A 25536-nucleotide genomic window follows, 5' to 3' on the forward strand; every position below is an offset into this window, starting at 1 on the left:
TTTTGCATGTGTGGTGCACTGTGCAGCACACATAAAAAGTGGGAAAAGTTTTTAAACTTGTCTAGGCATAGTATTTTGTACAGTAAGGATACCCTTCCTGTACAAAACCTATGCTAGACTCAGGCACGTACCTTAGCGCTATGGTGTGTGCAGGGCCGGACTGGGAACAGAAACCGGCCCTGGCAAACTGCTCAGCTGCCCAACCCCCCCCCCTGGGGTGTGGGGGAGTGCAGCCGAGCAGTTTGCGAGGGCCAGTTTTGGCCGATTTTGTTACCGGGGGTCTAAATTGCTGACCCCCGGTAACAAAAACGGCCCCCGAGGGGCCCGAAACCGGCCCCCACCCTAGCAGACTACCGGGGAAATGCCCGGTGCCCGCTATGGCCAGTCCGGCCCTGGGTGTGTGCCTGGCGCGCAGCAGCTGAAATGAGCGCCGGCACTAGGGAGAGGGGGAGAGAGAGACATATATCTGTAGATATGACGCTCCCCTGCTCCCTCTCTTTTATGCAATGCAGCACAGCATTTTTGGGGGCTGCTCTGCGTGTTTTTTTAAAAAATCTGGCCCTTAGGGTTTAGATCTTGAATTGCTTTGCCTATTGGGCTTCGAGAGTGGAAGTTGTTAAGCTAATGAGACACTTTACTTTAATATTGAGTCTGTGCAAGGTCTGAGAGTAACAATCCAATAAATACAAATCATGTGGGGCCCAATAACCAAACATTTCTGACTGGTGGAATTAAATATCCTTGGTGGTAAATAAAGCATTTCTTGATGCAAACACCTTTTACCACTGTATTAGGAAAGAAGATTTCTCGAGATGGTGATGCATAACTAGAATGAATGTGTATATTTGTTGTGTTTCATTTTTCTGCAGTGATGATGTGCTTCACTGTTTTTGTGCTGTTGTGTTTTGTGTTGCCGTATTGCATTGTGTTGCGTTCCACCATAGTGGTGTTTATATCACTTCTGTGTTGTTGTGTTGTACCCGCTATGTCTTGGTTTTGTTTTTTATGTTCATTTGTGTTAGGTTATTCCATTATTTTCTTCTGTTTACTTTAGAAACGTCAACAAATGCTGCTACATTTCCAACCAAAAGCAGCAGATTCCTTTAAACTTCCTGTGACAGGCATTTACTGCTAAGTGGGTAACATACCACTGCTCCTGCTCTGTTACTATTGAAGACACTAGTGATCTCAAAATGATAGCAAAGGCCTGTCTTAAATTAGCCCTTCCACTGCTCACTTTATGCAATATGGAATTTGTTTTACAAATGCAACAGCGAGAGGGGGGAAGATGGCGGCCGGATAACACGTCCGGTCGGAGGCTCCTGACTCGCATGCAAAACTTCGCGTAGAGGCGCTTTTTTACTTCAAAATTCTGCACTGCCACGAAACCAAACAACGGCTTCTTTTGGTAATGAAACTAAATGTAATGAGATGATAACCTACTTTACGAGTGAAAACGGAAAATACTGGCCGCTTCAAGGTCGGGAAACGAGGGAGACACGAGACGCTGCTGGGCTGCATTTCGGAACTTGGACTGCCGCCGCTCTAGCAAGGAAGAGCCTCCGGAGCGTTGCCGGGAGACTCGGCTTTCACTTCCGGGGCAAGAGTAGCAGAGCTCACTGGGGGCAAGCAGTACAAGCGGAGTGCTCGCTGGAGTGCTCGCTGACTCCGGTGATCCTGACAGATTACAAACACACGCATCGATGTACCTTCAGTGGGGGCTTCAAAGCAGTGGAAGCAAGCACCCCAGTATCCAAAGAAATATTTATTTGGCGCTATTCTAAAGGAGTGGATTACCTAGGTGTGTCAGTACGAGCAAAGCCCACGGAAAAGAAGGAAACAAGCGAGCGAGAAGCCCATCGGGGAACCCCACAATAAAACAGCAAGTATCAACCCATGAGCAAGGTACTGGGTGGGGAGGGAGGAAAAAGGATTTCCAGCGGGTTTGACACCTACACCTACACTGATTCTGACACTCACACAGCCATTGAGGGCATTGAGGATCCCAGAGAAGAGATTGATAGTAGGGAGAAGAAGGTCACCGACACATCAGTTACACCTCTAGGTACATACACTCTGTGGGAGCCGAAGGAGGGAATAGAACCTCAAGTAGAACAGAGCAAATTTATAAGATCTTGCTATAGCCTCAGGAACAGACAGTACCTCAAGCAGGATTACAACCCCCCCGCACTTAAGGGTATAACCCCGAAGAAGTCCGGTAAAAAGCCCAAGAAGGTACGCCCTATACCTAAGTCCCGAGCAGAGAAAGTAAGCTCAGAGGAGAGGGGACAGGTGGTCCCAAAGGTAAAAATTACTCCCTCTTTGAAAACCTTCTTTAAAGTCCAACACCTCGCACAGCAAGGCGCCAACCCGCCCAGTAAGAAACAGGGAGAGCAACCGGCCCCACAGGAATCAAGGGACACCCTTTTCACTGCCTCGGGAGCACAAGATCTAGACCTAAAGACACAAGACAAGGGGAAAGACCTTGTGAACTCTGAAAGTATAGACACAGCAAATATGGAAGAAGCAGATCGTGCAGGAGAAGCACACCCATCGAGCAGTGAAAGGAAAATAGTAGAAATAGAAGATGAAGCAGAAATAACCATAACTGGTACCGAGTCTCAGGTCAACCCTATGGAGAAGTTCCTGGAGAGAATATTAAGCGAAATGAGAGACAAATTTGCGATCTCTGAGGCCAACCACGGTAAAATTCAAGATGCATGTGAGGCACTGGACTGCAAGTTAAATGCGCTTGGCGACAGAGTGACAGCAGTGGAAGAGGAGGTGGAAGACCTTAGTAAGAAGGTAGATGTCCACCAAAGAGAGATTAGATCCTTAAGACAAGAGGGAAAAAACATGAGTGAGAAACTCGAATCACTAGAAAATCAGGCCAGAAAAAACAATATAAGGATTTTGAATGTCCCGGAGAATCAAGAAGGAACTGACATCAAAAAATTTGTAATAACACTTCTTGCAGAACACTTCCCATGGGCGAGTAAAGAACTACTTGAAGAAGACATACAAAGGGTTCACCGAGACCCATTCGGAAAAGCCAAAGAAAGGAAAACACCCAGGAAAATCGTTGTCAATTTTAAAACATATACGTTGAAGGAGAGAAATCTTGGTGAGGCGCTAAAAAAAGGAATCTTTAGTAAGGACAACTGGTCCTTCAGGATTAGGTCAGATATGTCCAAAGCCTCGCAAGACAGGCAATGGGAACTGGGACAATTCATGACAGAGCTAAAGTCCCTCGGGCAGTAGTGCAAATGAAGTTCCCTCCGTCACTCAGAATCATGTGGAGGAATAAAATGCGCAACATAGGAGATCCAGAGGAGGTTAAAGAATTTCTTGAGATGGCCCGAGACAACATCAGGTCCGAAAATCCCACAAATCATTAGAAAAGTACATTACGGAAAAAGCAGAAAGAGCAAAGTATAGGCGCAAATAGAAAATAGAAGAGTCAAGGAGCCTGAAAGGGGCAAAGAGAATAGCCCTAAAAAAAGAAGAAGGAGGCTTCCCCAGGGAGGGTAAACAAGATGTACATAAAACAAAAACATAATATATAAAACAGAACACGGGTGGGGAGCAAATTAGGGAAAAAAAAAATCCTCAATAATTCTGAAAAATTGGGAAATCAAGGTTTCGGCCAGTACAATCATAATGACTGCCATTACACAATATACAATTCAAGTAATAGATGGGGTCAATTAGTAGAGAGTTTAATATACTCTCATGGAACGTAAATGGACTCAGGGTGAAAAACAGAAGAAACAGGATTTTAGAGTATTTAAAGACATCAGACAGTGAGGTTATCATATTACAAGAAACACACCTCCTGAAAGAAGAATGGAACCAAATAATGAAACATCTAGGGTGGGTGGACATGTATGTATGTACGAATCAGGAATGCAACATAAAAGGGATAGCTATAATTTTCAAAAAAACTCTCAAAATCAAGCTTGAATACTCCGTAGATAGCAAAGGTAGATGGGCAATAGCTAGGGCAAAAATTGGAAATAACCTCTATACAATAGCAGGCTATTACGGCCTGAACACAGACGACTCAGGGACATTACAAAAGTTGTACACCCATTTGTTGTCAGCCACCTCTCCAATAATATTAGGAGGTGATTTCAATATAAATATGGACCCTAAAGTAGACAGATCACCCCCGGGAAGACACACAAATCTCCCAAAAATGAGAGAGTGGCTTGGAAATTACAGGAGAGATCTAGACCTATTGGATATCTGGAAAATAAAAGGGGATAAAAGACAACCTTTCACCCTATACAATAAGAAACTTGGACATAGGTCAAGAATTGATTATTTTTTAATTGATAGAAGCCTCACAGAAGATGTAACAAACCTAGAACATCTTCCTGCTCACCTGTCAGATCATTCTGCAGTCCGGCTTATGGTGCAAAGGACAGAAATTAAAACACAAAGTAGACTGACAATCGAACGGGCTATTTTGCTCGACCAACATTGTATACAGGAGCTCAGATCAGAAACAGAATACTTTTTTGAAAATAATAGGGTAGGTACAACAAGACAAATTACATGGGATACCTATAAGGCAGTCATTAGAGGGAAACTATTAAGCCAAGGGGCCTTCAGATCAAAGACAATAAAACACAAGATAAGGGATTTGGAAAATTCTATAAACCTTCTGGATGCACAAATACTGGTTGAACAAATAACAGACAAAAGGGAAGAGATGGAGAAGGAAAGACAAAAACAAAAAGAATGCCTTGCTGACATCCTAGAAGACAGAGTAAGGACGAAGTGGGAAGCAAGCAAACTAGCAAACCACGAGTATGGGGAAGGTTGTGGGAAACTACTGGCCTGGAAACTAAAGTCAGATCTAGTAAGGAATAAGGTAGTAAGTATACAACAAGACAGCCAGTCATCACCATCATCTGAAGAAACGGTAATCAGGCAGGAATTTACAAAATTCTTCACTGAGTTATACTCCGAAGATGTCAACCCATCGGAAGAACAAATAGAAGGTTACTTGAACACTCTACCCACCCTAGCCCTAACAGAGGAAGAGAAAAAAGTCCTAAATGAAGAATTCTCCAAAGAAGAAGTAGAAGATGCAATAAAGGAATTGAAAAAAGGGAAGGCTGCGGGCCCGGATGCTCTTCCAAATGAGTTATATATGGCACTTAGAGAAACTCTGTCGCCACAAATCACAGACTTACTCAATCTGGTGTATAAACAACACGAAAAGATTCCAGACTCTTGGAATGACGCCATCATAACTATAATCCTAAAATCTGGAAAGAAGCCCACAAGATGTGAATCATAACGGCCAATATCATTACTTAACTGTGACTATAAGATCTGTACAAAAATCATGGCAAAAAGGTTGGGGAGAGTGATGACCCAGCTGGTTCATACTGATTGATCAGAAAGGCTTCATCAGAGGAAGACAACTTCAGGACCTGACCCACGAGTTATTTGGGGCAATAGACATTGCTACTTCCGAAAAAAAAACTCTCACAATACTCACCTTTGATGCCGCAAAGGCGTTTGACCGGGTGAACTGGGTCTTTCTAAATGAGGTAATGAGAAGAAATAACCTGGGGGAATCCTTCTTACACATGGTGAAAAAGATCTATAGGACCCCAAGATCCAAAATTCTGGTGAATGGGGATGTAACTAATAACATACGTATTGAAAGAGGCACTAGGCAAGGTTGCCCCCTCTCGCCATTACTTTGTAACTTGTACATTGAGCCATTGGCAAACTTTTTAAGGGAAAACGAAAAAATACTACCATTCAAACACCAGGGGTGGTCCAAAAAAGTTGCTTTATATGCCGATGATTTAATGCTTTTCGCCAATGACTACCAGTCCTCCATATCTGAAATCAAAACTACCCTTGAGAATTTTGGGAAAGTCTCAGGTTATCTGGTTAATCATTCCAAAACCGAGATTATGACTTGGAATACACATCTCTCCAATCCCAGTATCAAGAAGGAAATTAAATATTTAGGAATCACATTAGTTCACGACCTGGAGAAAATCCTGCAGATAAATCTAAATAGAGTGGCAGGCAAAATAAGAAAACTTTTAAAGATCTGGACTAGCCTCCCCTTAAGGTTCCTAGGTAGATCAAACATCATAAAAATGTCTATTTTACCCAAATATACCTACCTGTTTCATACAATTCCCTTAGAATTCAAAAGGAATTCACTGAAAAAACTACAAGGAGAAATTGCTAGCTTTATTTGGGCATCTAAGGGAACCAGAATATCATGGAAGAAAATCAGGAGAAGAAAGGAGCACGGAGGGATAGCCAGCCCTGACCTATGGGAATATTACAGAGCCTTTTTCTTTAAAAATATGAGACCACTGTTGAGGGTTCACCAATATTACCCCGAATATCTTCAAGCAATGACCATGAAAGCTGACCATTTCCTATATAAATTCGGCCACCCAAAATTCTTTAAAAAAATAAAATTGAAGGTCCTGAAGGATGCGGCCAGACTATGGTTTCAGATCAGAGGGACCTTAAATATTCCATACTACAGCCCTCTGGCCCCTATATGTGACTCCCCAGGCACCCCAGACTGCCTAAAAGATAGCATGGCAAACCCTTTGAAAACAGCCGACATTAAGTACTGGGGTCAAATCTTAAACGGATCAACGTTGATCTCATGGGAGGATCTTCATACCATCACTAAGTTCACCATCTCCAAATTTAAGTACTATCAGCTTTCTAGTTGGGCAAAAACCCTCACAGATCATGAAAAGGATACTGAAGAGCTGGAGAAAGAAATGCAGAATGTTTTGCCCATAAAGAAAGAGATAGCCAGATGGTATTGGGCCCTAATAACATCAGGAGATGAAGATCCTCAGGTTGCAGAGCTAATCTGGGGGAAGGATTTACAAACTCCAGACCTAGAGGGAGTGTGGCTAAAGTCAATCGAGAAATGCTGGGCAACACTAAAATCAGCAGCTTTGAAAAGAAATCATCTCTTCACGATCTATAGGGCTTATTGGACTCCAAAAAGACTGTTCAAATTTAAAGGTGCCCAAATCAGGAAATGCCCGAAATGCGGAGAGGAGAAGGCAGATGATATTCAAATCTTTAAAGAGTGCCAATAACTTGACGGGTTCTGGTCTGAAGTGGGTAAGACCTTAAGTTCGATCCTACAACAGCAACTAACTGTAAGTACCACCCTTGTACTTTTTGGGATTGACAGCAATATAGGAGCGGGTAAGTTAACAAAAGGGCAAGAAAACTTGTTTTTTGTTTTAATCCTCCTTGCAAGAAGGGAGATATGTATTAAGTGGGTTGGCCCAGTACCCCCTACGATTGGGGAATGGATGAATTCAGTCTTGAAAATAAACAAACTAGATAGGAGGGGAAAGCATACCAATAGAAATAACTTCTGGGCAACATGGGAAAATCATTTTAACTCTAACCTAGTGGCCGAGACGGAATGATGATCCTATGATTAAGCGATGGTAACTTCTGTTGATGGGTACAATACTCGTCGAGTAGTCAAGGTGGCTATCTCCCTCCCACTAACGAAAAAAACCAGAAAAGTTATTTGTGTGATGGTTCCAAAAGGGACTCCTCTGCAAAATCCTTCGGTTGGGAAACTCCCCTTACATATTCGTATTTAGGGGCAGTGCTGGTACAGTTATTGCAGAGGCTGAACCCAGTCATTTCCACAAAACATAAAATCGCAATATGAGGATAAAAAAAAGCAGGGTTTAAATTGCAAACTCTGTATGGAGTAAAGTTACACAGCATTCTACATGATTCTGATAAATCTGCATGGTTTATTAAAGTTCTGAAGAGTTACTTCAAACATTGTTTCAGATAAAGGTATGGAAATTAATACTCTTAGTTCAAATTTCATTTGGAACTCAGTAAAGCATATTTCATTTTTAAGCATCATCCCTGACATAGCAGGATACTCTCTTAGTATTGTTTAGAAAACTTAAGAGGATAATGTACTTTTTTAAGTATGAATGTAATGACATTGATTCTAGTTATGTGGAGAAGTGATTTTCTCTGGTCAAATGTCCATTCAACAAGCAGACGTCCATGATATATTGTGTGAGAGAATGATTTTTACTTTACAGAGGTCCAGTTCTCAGACTACAACGAAGAGACAAATTATTAGATATACTGCTGACATTTGTGATGAGGAAATTATCTAACACGAATGTTTGGCTGTATTTTTTTGCTTGTAGGTCCCAGTTCACATTTAGTGCCTGAAACCAGAAGATGGGCAAGGCTGTGACTTCAGATGTTTCACTTGCAATTGGAGGGACCTGAAATGGACTGTCCTGGAGAAGGTGATAGGAGCAGCACATGCCATTGAGAACTTGCGTATTTGTAAACAGGCTCGCTGGATCTTTTCTGAAAAGGCAGACAGGAGGGCTTGAACAAATCTATTGAGTGGCATAAGGTGGTTAAATGACATCAGTTATTTCTGGCTTTGATTTGCGTGACATAAGGTGGCTAACTGATACCAGTCATTCCTGGCTCTGATTTGCTGTAAGGCTTGCATGCACATGCAGGGACTTGTTTACCTATTTGATAACTTGGTATGTACATGTTGGCCAGTGTTCATCATTACACAGTAAACTAGGACTTTGAGGCATGAAATCCTTGGGGGGGGCTTATATGTTAGCCCCACACGTGGCACCGCTGGGATCTCGATGGGACCTTTATTATTATTAAGCTCAAGTTGGCATAAGGCTGATGGGTACCATATGCTGTGAAATGTAGTTTACTCACTTGTAATTGGTTTTTGCCACTTTGATAGCTGGCCGTGTGGTCCCTTAGATGGATCAACATACATATGCCTGAATGTGAATCAAATATATTTGTTTACTTTTTATTTACATGGCTGATAGTTTAAAATTGTTTATCAACTATATCTAATACCACTCTAAGATAATGCCCTCTTTTCCTGCTTGGCCCTATTTGATAAAGCGAATACTTTTAAGATGGTCCCTAGACCACGCTGCCCGGGATCGGAACTCGAGCTAATTTTTAGACCGCAGTGGCGATCTTCTAGCTGGCCTTATTGATTGGATGAGTTTAGCGTGTATGCATAGTCCTTCCAGCTTTTGAGGGTGTGGCTTTGAACACTCTTCTGGGTCGGTCGCTCCGTATTTTTACACACGACCGAGTGCTTAGTTATTGTTTGAGCATTGAAACTTGAACACCTGGCCCAGCGGTGAATGAATACGACATGGATGTGTGGCCGTTTGAATACTAGTTGATCATCAAATGTCTACATAGGTGCAACAAGGTTTTTAATTGCGAATCTCGACAGCACCCCTATGGGAAGCTTAAAGGAGGCTATCTGTACTTTTAAAGCAGTGTGGTGTGTGCATGTGTCAATGTGAGAGTTAATTACATTCTTAGAAAATGACTGTGAGGGCAAATAAGAATCCCCACATTTGTCTCCCCCTTCTTTTGGATAACGTGCAGATATTTATTCAAAGGTGTTTATTCTTGGCTGCACTGAGTTGTGGGGGGTAGTTATCCTTCGGGTCCTCCCCTAGAGAGTTGCTGGTAGGAGTCCACCTGGCAACCACTAGGTAATTATGCTTTATCATAAATTCGAAATGAGCATGAGGCTTGTCAAAATTTGAGGCTGTGAACTTATTCAAAGTTTTTTTAAATATGTGTTTTCTGCTGTCTCTGGCACAATCTTTCCTTCTCTTACTTTTCATCAACCACTGCAGGTCCAGTACATTTTTTGAGGTGGAGATGTGTGCCTGTGCCGTGATGAAATTGCCGCAAATATTTGAGGCAATGAAACATGTCGCCATTCAGGTTAAAATGGTTCATACATGTCGTCTTTTTAATTGAGTGTAATGTCTGGGGTGTTTGGTTCACTTTTTGTTTACATTACGGGGCTTAGATGATGGATAGATGTCACCTGTATTTACACACCATTTCATCGCATTAGTTTATGAGTTAGTATATATTCTTTTTCTGTCAAGAAAGTGATGATGATGACAAAGTGAGCAAACTGGTGAGTGCTAACCAGTAGCTCCATAGATAGGTGCTTACGTGAGGCACTTTCTGACCCACCTCACACTTTTTCTTTATTATAATTGATCAGCCCATTTGGAGACCATTGGCTGATGGGCCTGTGACATGAACTAGGTGGTTGATGATTTTTTAACAATGATTAACACATATGGGTGGGCATGACTAGATAAATGAGCATAGCCTTACCTAGGAGTGAGATACGATACCCATTTTATAGAAATTATTTATAGGTGTTATGTGTTTCTTATAACCAGGCTTTTCTTTTTGTGAGGCACTTGAAATCTAGACCAACCTTCTGTGCTTAAAAAAGCAGCAGGTTGAACAGGAGTCCCTTCTGGATAAATCCCTATATCTAATAAGGAGCGGAACCTAGCCCATGGCCCCGCTCTCCCCATGCTGCTGCACAGCTCTTGCTCCTGTCTTTTCCTTGTTTTCCCCCCCATTTTTGTGTGCCTTCGTCTTGCTTTTCTCTCGTCTTCACTGCTTCCTCCTTGCTTTTCTCCTGTATTTTAAATGCCTTCTCTTTGCTTTTCCATCATTCTCACTGCTTTCTCCTGCTTTTCCCCCTGTTTTGTGTGTGTTTTCTCCTTCCTTACATTTCTATTGCTCTCTTCTTGCTTTGTCTCCATTTTGTGTGCCTTCTCCTTGCTTTCCCCTCACTTTCAGTGCTTTCTTCTTTCTTTTTCCCTCATTGTCACTTCTGCCTGCTGCCTGTTATTTTCCGCCTCCCTCGTAGCCCCGCCTAACCCTCACCACCTCCCAGCACCCACTTAATGGAGGCCACAGCATGACCCCATTGAGCAAGTCCCAGGGCCAGCTCTCCCTGTGCTGCTGCATCGCTTCTGCTCCTGTCTTCTCCTTGGTTTGTCCACCATTTTTTTTATGCCTTCTCCTTGCTTTTCCTTCATTCTAATTGCTGTTTTTCTGTGTGCTTTTTCCTCATTTTCACTGCTTTCTCCTTGCTTTTCCCCCTTTTGTGTGTGCCTTCTTGCTTTTCCCTTGTCTTCACTGCTTTCTCATTGATGTTTCCCCCTTTTTTGTGCACCTTTTCCTTGCTTTTCCCTTGTTCTCACTGCTTTCTCCTTCCTTTTTCCCAGTCTATTGTTGTGTGGCTTCTTCTTGCTTTTCCCTTGTTTTCACTGTTTCTCCTTGCTCTGTCAATCATTTTTGGGTGCCGTTTTCTTGCTTTCCTCTATTTTTTACTGCTTTCTCCTTTCTTTTCCCCTATTTTTTTGTGCCTTCTCCTTGCTTTTCCCCTCATTGTCACTACTTTCTCCTTGCTTTTTCCCCCGTTTGTTCTGTGCCTTCTCCTTGCTTTTTCTTTGTTCTAACTGCTTTCTCCTTTTCCCCCCATTTTTTGTGTGCCTTTTTGCTTTTCCCTCATCTTCACTGCTTTCTTTATGTTTCCCCCCGTTCTTTGTGCAGCCTCCCCACACAACTACAGACCACTACCTCACTACTGGAATTCCGAAGGGCCGTCAATACCTAGCAGTTCGAATGAGCCTTCGGGACCTGCAAGTGCCTGGATCCGCTGTTGCGTGATTAGCAGCGCATCACAAATCCTGATTGATTAATTTGTTGATCCCTTTGCTGAAGCATGCCAATTTATTGGGTGAGGGTCCAACTAGTTCAAAAGTCCTAAACTCATTACTGACATACTGGCGTATCTGGAGATAATATAGCTCACCTGGGACTAACATACTTTTGGAGTTTAGTTAGTGAAATATATATGTTGTATGGTAGGCCTTCTTTATGTTCTTCTCACCACTCCTTGATATGTATATTTACTACAAAAGTATGTCACACCTATTCACAGCAAAATCTCGGTGAATCAGGCCTACCATGTTTAATAGAATTGACAAGGCAAATGCAGATGTGATTCTCAGCAAAATATTCACTCCATATTGATAGCCTTACCTGAAGAGACACAAAATGATCATAGCTGCAGTCAAGGAAATTAATGATAAGCTGTGGCCAATAGTATATCCAGTCTTGATTGTTCCAAAGAAGGCAGTCTGTAAACAATAACAAAGGAATGTAAAATAAAAATAATCATTGCATGTGATGGATGCAGATACAGTATCTGTATCCTTAGATGATATTTTGTACACTATATATACTGATTGTATATTGCACACATAGGCTGAATTTACTGATGATGGTAGTATACCATTGATCAAAGCACATAAACTGCAGCTTTGCTGATGCAGTTGTGAACCGACATGCCCATGGCACATAAACTTCACTGAGTCCCATGGAATTTTACACTGACGTTTGCAATTACATTTGGGAAGACTGACCAATGAAACATGTTTTTACGTTGCTCAATCAATGCAGAATCATATAATCTGGAAATGCGGATGCAACAATGAGCCAACCTTGTTGCAAACTATATAATCTGACCACAGTGTTGTTATCCAATAAAAAAAATCTTTCTTTGGTCTCAGAAAGATGAAATGCAGAGTCAGAGCTGAATGCATTTAGGGTCAGAGGTAAGACCCTATTCTGCAGTCGCAAAGGCTCAACATTTTCAAAATAGGAGCATTTGATAGGACCTATCAAAATAGGTATATACTCTATATGAATCCACTTTTAGGTAACGTTTTACTGGCTTCTAAATTAGGACTGTGAACAGCTACCGATTTGGTATTTGGAAGGGACATCTTGTAGGAGCCCCTTCCAAATAGCGAATGGTTTCCAAAGTATTCCCAAGCTGAGATGTTAAACCATTTGCAAAGGGGAAGGGGCATTTAATGTAGTAAAGCACAAAATCAACATGCAACATAATAGTGACAATTTTAATTGAAAACATATATTAGTGGCAATACAATAATATTATAAGTAAAATGTTATAAAGAAGTGAAAAATAACTTAAGAAAATGAAAAGGCAAAGAGTTGTGAAAGTAAGTAAGTAAATACTTTATTTCAGTCCAGAGACCATTACAGTGCAATAGCAGTAAATACATCATGATGGTAAAAAAAAACATAATAACAATAATAGCAGAGAGAGGAAGGAAAAAATACATAAAAACATTGTATTAACATTGAATTCAGAGGATGGGCATGATGTTGAACCTTGGGGAAAACAATTACAACTATAAAACTTGTTGATTAACCCAGACTAACCTATCTGGAATAAATAACAAAAATATTCTCCCATTCATACTAGTCGACAGCAGTAAGTATCCTATTCTAGGGTAAAAGTTTTAAAAGGTAGTAAAAAGATATCATACAGTACGAGCAACTTAAAAACAATTCATGGGACAATTTTGGCTGATGATACTGTGTTAATAAGACCATGCCTTATTAGCAACACTGATAATTGCAAGTCCCCAGATATTAAACTTTTCATACGTATTGTCCAGCCCCCCCCATAAAAAGCGAGCAACCGCAAATACTAAAGTTTTTTTTGTGTTACTTTTCAAAATACGCATAGCCTCCCAATAGTGCCTTACACCCTTAAGCTTGCACCATACTAAAATCCATTTATTCCATAGGACGCAATCTCTGGGGCAAAATAACAGGAAGGGAACCTCTGTTTTCTATAGGAGTAGGCAGAAGGGGCAACTCTTCAGATCACCATCCATTTTACACCATGTAGATGTAAAACTTCTTAGGGGTAGGATACCGAGGCGGAGCTGTATATACACTTGTTTCACCTCTGTTGGATATATCCTCTCCATGTAAGGCTCAAAGCTAGGCGAGCACTTATGAAGTAGAAATTGCCCTGTAAATGAGCTCTCCCTCAGCCCAGATTCTGGTCAGGTCATGTTCCCAGTAGGTTTTGTTTAATAGCAGCTGATCAAAAAACAGAAATGGTGACAGGGTCCCAGGGAAAAAAAGTTTAAAGACCTACAAGCACCCTATCCCCTAATCTAACTAGTAAAAGAACACAAAGGGGGTACTAATGGTACCATTAGTACCCCCTTTGTGTTCTTTTAATAGCAGCTGATCACCTTTGATACCTTCATCCGGTGTAGCCCACAAATGTGCTAAATTGAGTGATTCAAGCTGCTTTTTAACCAGGGGGTGTGAATGGTCGTGTAACAGTTCATCAGATCCCTTATTGCCTCTCTATAGATGGTTAATTCCAGGGTAGTCCATTTCCTCACCTAATATAGCAGTGATTTTAAAGAGGATACCAAATGAATGGGATTGAGAGCTAGATAAAATCTTAGCGGCACCAATGGTGCGTTTTTTGGAAGATTGAGAAGGCCTTTAATAAATATATTCTCCTCAATGGTTAATATAGATGCATCTGTGTTCCCCCAGATCTCTGCTCCATACGGGGCATCCGATGCTGCTGTGGCTAAATAGACTTTTATGGACTGTGACACAGCCCCACCAGCACAAAGCCTGAGAGAGTGCCACAATGCCTTGCGTTGCAGGGATGATAATAATAGTTAACCAATTTTGGGAGCTGGTATTCTATCATATGTTAGTAACATCAGAGCTTAAACTATATATGGAAATGAGAGAAATATCAATTAGTTTAGTCAAAAATATGCAGTGGTAATTCTTTGCACTATATCATCAATTTTGGCACTCTGGAGCTTCCAATCTTTGTAGATGCTTATTTACTTCATTAGTCTGTAGCACTTCAAGTGCTTTTTTCAACATATACATCAGCTATGAATGAAGGCCACCCTCATTCATCTTATATGTCAGTTATACAAGAGCTTACACTTTGGATAGGCATTGATAATAATACGAGGCAAGTATCACAGTTTGGAGCGAAATATTTAGTTCTGTTTTTTGGCATCAAATTCAAGACACTTCAAGCATTTAAATTTGTATTAAATTAGACTTATGTCATTAATGAATCAGTATTTCAGGGACATATGCTTTTACAGATATAGACATTTTAAAATGTATAATTTGTGATACATGAAATGTGAAGGGAGTGCTCAAATTTCTCAAGACAGACTCAACGTAATTTAAGGAGGGAGTTTGTCTTATAAACAAGTTAAGAGAGTTCCATAGAGCCGTAGTTAGAAGTAGACTATAATTTCCGAAAACATTTGATTTAGGCAATAATATTCTCCACTTCTAACATTGCAGGAGACCTAACGATGGTCAGTTTTCATTATTTATATTGGTGGTGTCTGGGTGTAAATTCATATAGATTAAGCATGCTGTTTTATAAAATCAGTTTACATCAATTGAAAGCTGTTTTATGAAGTAAAGCCCAGAAGGAATATGATCATATCTATGAGTGTTTGAGACTAACTGGGCTGTAGCAAGGGAGAAACCATTTAGTGATGACAAACCTTATTTAATCTACTAAGGATTGGATTGCCATAGTCTAAACAGGAGAGTCCAAATAATTGTGCTGCAGCTTTTATCCTCAAACAGTCAGAACGTGTTTCAGCTTTGAAGTAGTGTGACTTGCAAGAAGGCACATTGTGCCATTTTTTTAATGTGAGGTTCAAAGGGAAATGTTTATTTTCAACTAGGTTGAAGCCCAGCAATTTAGCTGATTCTACTGTCAGTAAATGAAAGCCAGTGTCCCAGACTGACATTATGAATTAATCCCAATTCAGGTTTAGGTTTATTTGGTTTCAGGTGCCTACTTTTCTACTTTGGTGAATAAAATAGATTGCCAGTATTGACTGGGTTGTGTGACAGAATCTCATGGGCAAAAATACCAAGAGAAAATGATATCCTGTCAAAAATATTGTTTACAATAATAGTATGTTCCCATACTTAAAATGTGAATAGCCAAATTATAATTTCAAAAATATTGAGAAAATATCGACCAGAAACAGGTAATAATATATCTTGTTTCATTAATATAGACTTTAAAGTAACTAGTTAAATTATTATAATGTTGAATAAATAGTATAATTACCTTTGGCACTGTTTGGCAAATCTTCACAAAATTGTCGCAAAAAAGTGCCCTACTTTTCCTAGTTCTGCATGGAAATGCTAGGGGTGATCCGTCAAGTGGGGGCTGAGAAAAGGGGTGTCCAAAAACATGTTATCCCCATGCAATTTCCCAATAGGATTTTAGACACGACTACATACTGGGTTAAGTGTAAATCCATTCAGTAGTTTTGGAGTTATTAAAGAAAAAATATTCATATATATCTAGGGACGTGGAGGGTTCCCAGATCCGATTCTGATCTGATTAGCTGCCAACACTTCACCCAGGAAGTACTGGAAGCCATCTTGGGACTGGGACTCATCTGAGTCATAAGAATACAGGTGAAAAGGGTAGGGGGTACGGTAGAAATACCCTGACCCCCTAGCCCTGGTGGTGGGATTATATTAAGAAACTATCAGGCACATGCATCATTGTTGGCTTTTGCGATTTCTTAATTGCGATTTTTAAGGTATCTCAATTAAGAAATCGCAAAAGCCTATGCATGAAGAAATCGCTGAAAAATTTGCGATTTCTAAACATTCCTTAATTGCGAGTCGCAAATTGCGAGTCACAATTAAGGAATACCTCCCAATTCATTCCTATGGGCCTAGAGGCCCATAGGAATGAAGGGGAAGACATTCTCAATTTGCAATTAGCAATTAGCGAATCACAAATTGAGAATGCGATTTCAAGGGTACAGGGGTGTCCAAAGGACACCCTGTTGCACTCCTGAAATTAATCTATGTACATATGTTGTGCACACACATGCCCTAAGGGCATGTGTGTGCACAACATGAAACTTTGAAAAATGCACAAAAGTGAATTTTTCCATTTTTTCCCAAACTACCATGAGGTTCAACCTCATGGTAATTTGCTCCCCCTAATTGCGAAATCGCTATTTTTAAAACTTTCATGCATTGCATTTAAGGAACCGGAAAATGCGATTCCTTAAATGCAATGGCAATTTGAGAACTCGCAAATATTTGCGAATTCTCAAATTGCGAGGGCCTTCACCCTTGATGCATCCCAGAAGCTGATTTTGCGATCGCAAACGGGCGATTTTTGCGATTCGCACCATTTGCGATCGCAAAAAACTTTGATGCATGTCCCTGAATGACTCTTGCCCTAAGGTAACTATAAATCACACAATCGCCATGCACTGCTAATTGCTCCAGATATTACATCACTCATGACATCTTCAATGACATCATTGATAATATCCATGCAAAATTTGCAGTGTAATTATTGATGAGAAAAACTGTGCATGGTGGGGTCACGGTTTCTTGATATAACTCTATCTATAACTGCTGAATTCAATGGTTTTATATGTGTAAATTCTGAAACTTACGATAACGTCACTGTAACCTATTTTTTTTTGTGAATATATATAACCTCACGGAAAAAACAAAGGTTAAACTAACATTATAGTTAGGTGAATTTCTCAGTGACAACGTCAGCATTTTGAAATAAATAAAGCATAGACATTCAGTGTTTTTTGTTAGAAGCCCTAACTATAACTTGCACCCCAGACATCCACTGCTTATGACCTTGGATATGACATCACTCATGACATGTTCTGTGACATCATTTATGACATCACTCATGACATCTCAAATGACATCATTGATGACATTATTGATGACATCATCCAATTAGTGTGTTAGATTGTTTTATAGTTTACATAGTGGCAGGTAAGTACCATATTATTTCTCTACCTTATTGTATACAGCCTGGGTCCAGTTAATGGATGTAAATGTGCTCCAAATGCACCATAGCACCATAGATGTGTGAAGGTATTGAACACTCAATAAATCGTTGCATTCAAGTGTAACTCCATCTGCCAGTGACAGTTGGCTTGCGTTCATTACATTTCACACAGGTTTGTTGGGTCTGCAGATAAGGTTTCCAACAGAAGAACGGTTCTAAGAAGTAGATACTAACTTTTGTAAGTAGCCTTGGCTTATTAGGGAGAATCGTGTCAGCAAGACAATTTCTACCTCACATAGAAGGCTGTTTGCACCATGCACTAACCTATGTCCATATGCTAGTCTTGCTTTAGAAGATAGGCTATTGGTACAATTCTCACAACAATATGAAAGGTGCAGGTAGTCTGATCTTTAGCACCTGCATATCTTGGTTTTATAGCAAATAGTGTCTTTTTTTATAACTGTGGCGTAGAGAGTACACTGTTTTTAGTGGATTCATTTTATACTATTTGGAGTATTTCTCATGAGAGTTTCACTGTTTGCAAACAGTGTGGTATAGAATAAACTCTCTCGATAGAGTACACACTGTTTACAGTACTCAGTTCTCTACTAATATCAACTTCATTTCTCAATGTAGGTTTGGAGAGTGGCAGGAGTTTGATGGAGATGAAAGCTGTCTGTAGTAGGGCATTTGTTTTGGAACTGACACCCACTATCTCTAGGAACTTGGATTTCTGTTAACAGTTGTATACAAATTCAACACCATACTCAAGGAGAGTTTCCCATATATCTGTGGTTGATTGTTAATGTGAACTGTGCTCTCTGTAGAGTGTATGATATAGGGCCAATGTTGCACATAATTCTTGCTTTCTACACCTAAGGGAGTAATATCTGAGATGGCACTAATGATACCTGATATTCTCCTGAGCTATTTTGTATTTACTGCCAGGCATCTATCATGCTACAGTAATTAATACAGCAATATGCAGGAAAACAAAGCTTGGATGATGCCATCAATGATGCCTTCAATTATGTAATTTGCAATTTCATGAGTGATGTCATAGATAAGATCATAAACAACACATGGCGGGGGCACAAGTTATTGTTAGTGATGTTAAATATAACTGCTCAATTTCTCTTTTTTTTATCAAAATGTTAATGCTGTGACTGAGAAATGTACCTAACTTTAACGTTACTTCAACCTTTGGTTTATTTAGTGAGTTTTCTAAAGTTTTTTTTAAATCCAAATCTCATATTTTTATTACACTTATCTATATAGTTATTTTAACATTTATTTTTTTAGTAAAAAAAAAAATATATATATATATATATTATATACACACACACACATCAAAAGTATTCCAACAATAAACATTTTTTTAAATACATTCAATTTGAAATACTAACAATAATATAAAGTGAATATTAGAAAACATATGTACAACCAACAAAAATATGTAAGATGATCTAAATATTAAAATAAACATATAAAGTAGTTTTATTTGATAGTGTACCCTAAATATAGAACGTATGTTGTACACATGCACTTATAAAAAAGACAACATACCCACATTTTAACAAAAAGTTACATTAAAAACAATGTTAAAATTGTAAAATATCCTAAATCCACTGTACCCAACATAAGAAAAACTGTAGGAGTTCAGAGGGAGTTGGTTTTAATTCTTACTCCAATATGCACAACAGTAGGTAAGGTGTTAGACTTGACAGTCATTAGATTTACCATTACCAGTCCAGTCTAAGCAACCGTAGGAAAACTGCTGGACTGCAGGGGGTCAATTTTACTATTACTAATCCAGTTTAAACAATAGTAGGCAAAGTGGTAGATTTACTATTATCACTCCAGTCTAAAAAAGAGTAAGGAAGTGTTGAACTTTGGAGGGGATAGATTTACTATTCCCATGCCAGCCTAAGCAACAGTAGGGAAAGTGTTTGACTTTGGAGGGGTGAACTTCACTACCCCAACTCCTGTCTAAGCAACAATAGGTAAACTATGAGACTTCAGAAGGGTTACATTTACCATTCCCACTCCAGTCTAATGACAGGTTAGAAATTGTTTGGAGGAGTTGCATTTACTCCTCCCATTTCATTGGTTGAAAAATTAGGGAAAGTGTTAAATGTCTTAAGGATTTCATATACCTATTCCAACATATGTATATTTTCTAGAAAAAATTGAAATACCTAACAGCAATAAGTCATTAAATCATATTTTAAACGAAAAATACAATGTAACTTATAAACATAAAAAAATACAAAATAATTTAAAACAAAACATGTATTTAAATACAATTTAGGTAATTTCCCTCACTACCACCAAAGAAACTTCAAACAGCCAAAGATAAAATGAGATTACAATTATTTAATTGAAAATATTACTTCTATTCAGCTGTCTAAAATTGAATATTGACAAAACAGAGGTACTATTTTTCAACCAAGTGCATCCCCTTAGGGCAGAACTATGGTGGCCGGTAGAGCTCAATCCCTCCACTGTACCTGTAGAGTCTGCAAGAAACCTAGGTTTTAAATTCGACTCTGCACTTACCAGTAAAGCTCAGGTCAGTCATGTCTCCGATTAGTGCTTTTGGAAACTAAAAACCCTAAGTAGGTTTTTCCATTTTTTATCCCGAAGGACTGTAGGAAAACGGTGGTGCATGCATTGGTCACATCACAACTGGATTATGCCAACAGTTTGTATTTGTGCCTCCCCGCATATCTAATCAGGAAACTGCAGATCATCCAAAACTCTGTTGCAAGGCTGATCAGGAACGTTGCACTCTGCCCCATTGACGTAGTCTTCACTGGCTACCAGTGAGGAAAAGAATAGAATTCAAAGCTCTAACCCTAGCATATACGGCATTGAAGGAGAACGGTCCATAATATCTGGCCAAAAAAATACAGAAATACACCCAGACCAGGTCCCTAAGATCGAACCTTCAGGAACTGCTAGTAACCCCACGATTAAAAAAATCCAGAATCGGTGGATTCTCATTCTTAGAAAAAAACGGCTGCCTTATGGAACACCATGCCGATACAGATCAGGAAAGCCAAGATAGAAAGACTGTTATGGAAAACACTGAAAACGTGGATATTTAACCTTCCCTGAATCCCATATAGAACACTATCCCTGCTGTCCTTACTGCTACTATTGCCGGGACACCCCATTGGGGGTAGCTGTGCGCTGTATAAATGGTAATAATAATCATAATAATATTAAACAACAAAATAAGAAATACATTAAAAATTACATTTATAAATATGTATATTAAAAACGTAACAAAACATCACAAATGAATCAAATAATGCAAATCATTTAAACAATAAATGAACAGTAAAATTCTAAATCATTCCTCATCAAAAAATAATTTGGATAAAAAATTAGTTTTAAAAAATTATATAATTTCAATAACTGCCTGTCTTATTCGCCTACAAACCCAACAACTCACTATTAAAATTTAGATTAGTAACAAAAGTTAAAAAATGTGACTATAGATTATATTTACAAATGAAACTAAAATAAATAAAGTAGGGAAAACAACCTAAATAAATAATTAAAAATGTAGGAATTATAACTCAATTCAAAACCTTTATATGCAATAAAAACTAAATGAACATATAGATTCTCACATCTTGTTCCCCAAACCCCCCACTAAAATATAAATTACTAACATATGTTTAAAAAATAAAAATAAAAACACAAATGAACAAAACCTAAACAAATAAAATAACAAATAAACTATTTCCATACTAAATCATCAGTGATATATTTAGTTATCAATAAGAAAAATAACATTATGTGTTATAATAAGTAAAATAAAAAATGACAATAAACGTAAATGCATTCGAATTTAATCAACTTCCCAACCTAATCCCCTATAAACCCAACAATGCACTACTCGATTATATGTTACCAATTGCATAAAAAAATATACATTGAAAACTGCAAACTATGTTTTAATAAAGTTATAACAATTATGCTAACAACATTAACACTTCAAATTGATATCCTAATTAATATATTAAATTCATAAAAAACTATATTCATCACAACTATATTAAAGTGTATGATGTTGAACACAACAATATTTCTCAAAAATGATATTATATACCAACAAAATTATACTCTTATCTTAGATATTCTGTTCCACAATATTTCAGTATTCACAATTTTTTTCACATGATATTCATGTCACACAATATTTCAAATCAGATATGTTGGTCATTCGCCCATTGAATGGTTAGAGTAAAAGGTCACTTTGTTTCAGAAATTAATGTCACCCACATAAAGAGGATTAGCTTATCCATAGATATTTAAGTAAGGATCCAATGGCCACAATGTATGTGTTTAATACTAGGGGTGCCACAACTGATGGGGAGAGGACTAGAGACAGATTCTTTCATTTTCACACATTGGTCCATCTTTCTACAGTAGGATTTGAATGATTGTAGTCTTATCTCAATCAGCCTGAACCTATGTTCAAGTGTGTAAATGAGGATGACATGGTTCAGAGTATTAAGGGGAAAAAGTTAGTTTTAATTTTCATTAAAAGATTGAGGGTACCATTAGCCTCCGTTAGGACTGAGGTGTTAGTGATTTAACCCTACAGAAGTGTGATGGAAATGTATTGCTTCCGGGCATTCCTTTGTTTGGGAGGCAAAACTGATTTCCATTACTTTAGCGACAAGTGGAATGACAGTGATGTGGAGAAAGGTCTTGTGATGGTTAAGACCATTTGGTGGTTTTTAATCAAGGGTTGGACATATCCAATTTTGAAGAAGTTGGGAACCTTCACCATGAAAACAATATGAGTTTATAGGTTCTAGGCACATTGCTGGATATGCGTGGCTAATTTGTTTTTTAAAGTTTAGGGGGTATCAATTCAATTGTAAGACGAGAGAATTTTGTCAGTGGCATAGCGGGCAGGCCGTAGGCATTATTACAAGCAAGGAAAATTGGACCCTATGCCCAGGCTTGGTAGTAGAAAAAAAGCTACATTTGGTTGCTCGGACCCATGGGCAGGGTGAACCACACCTGCTGCACTATTGATAGCCACATTCCTGGATTTTGAAAGGCTAACTCTTTGAGATAAGTCTTCAAATATTTGTTTGTACTGCAAGAGTTATATTTACTATTGATTCTCTATATTTAGAGTGGATAGTTTTCAGTGGTTAACCAAATACACAACTCTATCACTAGTTCTATCAAAATACAAAGGTATGTAAAATGAGATATCATTCACAATTCTTAAAGAAGTGCAAAATAAATCAATTTGAAAACCTATTTTTGTTGACTGTTTCACCTGCCATTTTCCCCCATTTGCTCAAATATGGTCCCAATTTCAATAAGTGAGTAAAAGTAAAGCTGCGCAGTTTCATCAATACATACTTTACACATATAATAATAATAAACAGTTTATAAAGCGCCTGGTAACACCTTCCCGGTGTGTCCCCGCGCTAGTAAGGAAGAGCTAGACACTTTAGCATAGACAGGCGCGCCGACGTGCCCCTATAGCCTATACAGATGCGTTTTCAGTAATGCTCTAAACTTAACTTCCGCGCTCTCTAGTCTTATCTCCAGAGGAAGCTGATTCCAGCTGCGGGCAGCCATTACACTAAAGGAGCGTCCTCCCATTCTTGATTTATTAGCCCGCGGGACCACCAACTGGCCCGATCCTCCCGAGGGAAGAGCCCTCGAGGGTTCATATCTGCACACTAGGTTATCCAAGTAAGAAGGGGCCCTCTTCCATACAATACGATGGCACATCAGGAGGCATTTATATTGGACTCTTTTCTTAACCGGCAGCCAGTGCAGGGTGTCCAGAGCCCGACTGGAGGCCGCTCTCCTAGGTCGTCTCAGAATCAGACGTGCGGCCGAATTTTGTAGGACTTGTAATCGCCCCAAACTTTTCTCGGTGGCCCCCAGGAATAACACATTCCCATAGTCCATCCGGGAAGTAACCAGCGCTTGAATCAAGGTCCGTCTAGCTGGCAGGGGGAGTAGGTCCAGCGTTTTATTCAGTGTTTTCAGAACACCAAAGCATTTGCCGACTAGTCGTCGGATGTGTCCCTCATAAGACAGGGTGGAATTAACCCACACCCCTAGGTTTTTTGCTTCCTCACATGGTACCGGGGTGGGACCCAGACATGGCGGCCACCACTCTGATGACCAACTAAGACTATCTCCACCCACTATCAACACCTCTGTTTTAGAGCCATTCAATTTTAAGCAGTGGGAGTCCATCCAATTAGCCATAGCCTGCATACAGGGGCTTGGGACAGAGATAGCAGCAGTTGGGTATCGTCGGCGTATGATACTAATTCCACTCCATACGCCTGAACGAACCCGGCCAGGGGGGCCATATATAAGTTAAATTAGGTGGGGCTCAGGGCAGAGCCCTGAGGCACCCCCTGGTCCAGTGCCATTTCAGCAGAGCGGGCAGACCCCAGTTGGACTTGGAAGAAACGGCCCGTGAAGAATGACTTTAGCCATCCCAAGGCATCCCCGGTTACACCACCATCGCTGAGACACTGCAGCAAGATGGAGTGTGCTACAGTGTCAAAAGCGGCACTGAGATCAAGCATCACCAGTGCCATGGTGTGCCCAGCATCCGCTCCCTGTCTCAACGTTTCAGTGGCTCTCAGAAGGGCCGTCTCCGTCGAGAAGCCTGCCCGGAAGCCCGACTGAGAGGAGTGAAGAATCTCAGCCCTCTCCAGGTGATCCACCAGTTGACGATTTACGACCTTCTCTGCCACTTTGGCGGAATAGGGAAGCAGAGATATAGGTCTCAGATTTTCAAGAACCTCCAAACCCACATTCGGCTTTTTCCTGATTGGTAGGACAATAGCCTTCTTCCTGTCAGCCGGGAGCTGTTGGGAGGTGAAGGAAACGTGAAGCACCTGCCTAAGCAGGGGTTCAAGTACCTCCAAACCCTCAACCAGCACCCTGGGAGGCGCAGGGTCACGCGGGGAGCCTGATTTTACACTGCGGCAGATACTACGAAGGTCTTCCGACGGGGGGATAACGAAATGCTCCAATCTCACCGTCAACCCTCCCCGCCCCAGTGGTTCTATAAACTCGAGGCCACTAGCAGGTTGTTCAGAAAAGGAAGCATAGATATTCTTGACTTTCCCAGCACAGAATTCAGCCACCCGGTTACACTCTGCCACCGAATCGGTAGACGGGGCGTTTTGGCTCGGTACCTGGGATATTTCTTTAAAATATTTAAATAACTCCTTCGCGGAGTGCTCTGCCTCTTCTATCCGCGTGTGGTAATATGCGGCCTTGGCCCCTCGCACTTGCCTTTGATATTTCCTCATAGCCAACTTCTAGCCATCCTTAATCCCAGAGCAGGATGTCAGCCACCAACTGCGCTCCAGCCTCTTACACTCCGATTTAACCAGCTGTAACTCTGGAGTGAACCAGGGGGCGGTCCTGCTTCTTTTACTACAAGACTTAGAGCTGCTTAGTGGCGCCGTGGAGTTTAAGGCATTTAGAATGCGTTCATCCAGCTTAGAGTTCGCACTCTCAATATCCGCACCCTCCAGCGGACCCCCGCTTAGTATACGTATATTAAAACTATTCTGGGAGAACTGCTTTCATTTACGATACAAATTTATTTTGTGTCAGCTATGTTCTTCTCATAGACTGGGCTAATTATCTCAAAGGGAACTAAATAGTGATCTGACCATGGAATCGGGATTGGGGTATCCACAGTCACACCATCCCAGCTAGCAAACACCGGATCTAATAGGTGACCGAGTGTATGCGTAGGGGAGTCGTTTTTCAACTCAAGTTGAAGTTCCTGAAATTGCTGGCGAAGGTCAGTGACATCTTTCAATTGAGTATCTTCTAAATGCATATTGATGTCACCTAAAACTAACAGTTTGCTCCGTCTAATAGCTAGGTGAGCA

At 40.1% G+C, this 25536-nt stretch overlaps 1 protein-coding gene across 1 annotated transcript in view; it reads right to left on the reverse strand.

Moving 5' to 3' along the window:
- Positions 1–25536, reverse strand: part of VIPR1 (vasoactive intestinal peptide receptor 1) — an 851558-nt gene that overhangs the window by 335852 nt on the left and 490170 nt on the right. Inside the window, exon 5 of the mRNA XM_078665320.1 lies at positions 11956–12053. Coding sequence (XP_078521446.1) covers positions 11956–12053 — 98 coding nt within the window. The remainder of the gene's footprint in view (positions 1–11955; positions 12054–25536) is intronic.

This window comes from Lissotriton helveticus, chromosome 10 (assembly GCF_964261635.1).
Source record: "Lissotriton helveticus chromosome 10, aLisHel1.1, whole genome shotgun sequence".
NCBI lineage: Eukaryota > Metazoa > Chordata > Amphibia > Caudata > Salamandridae > Lissotriton > Lissotriton helveticus.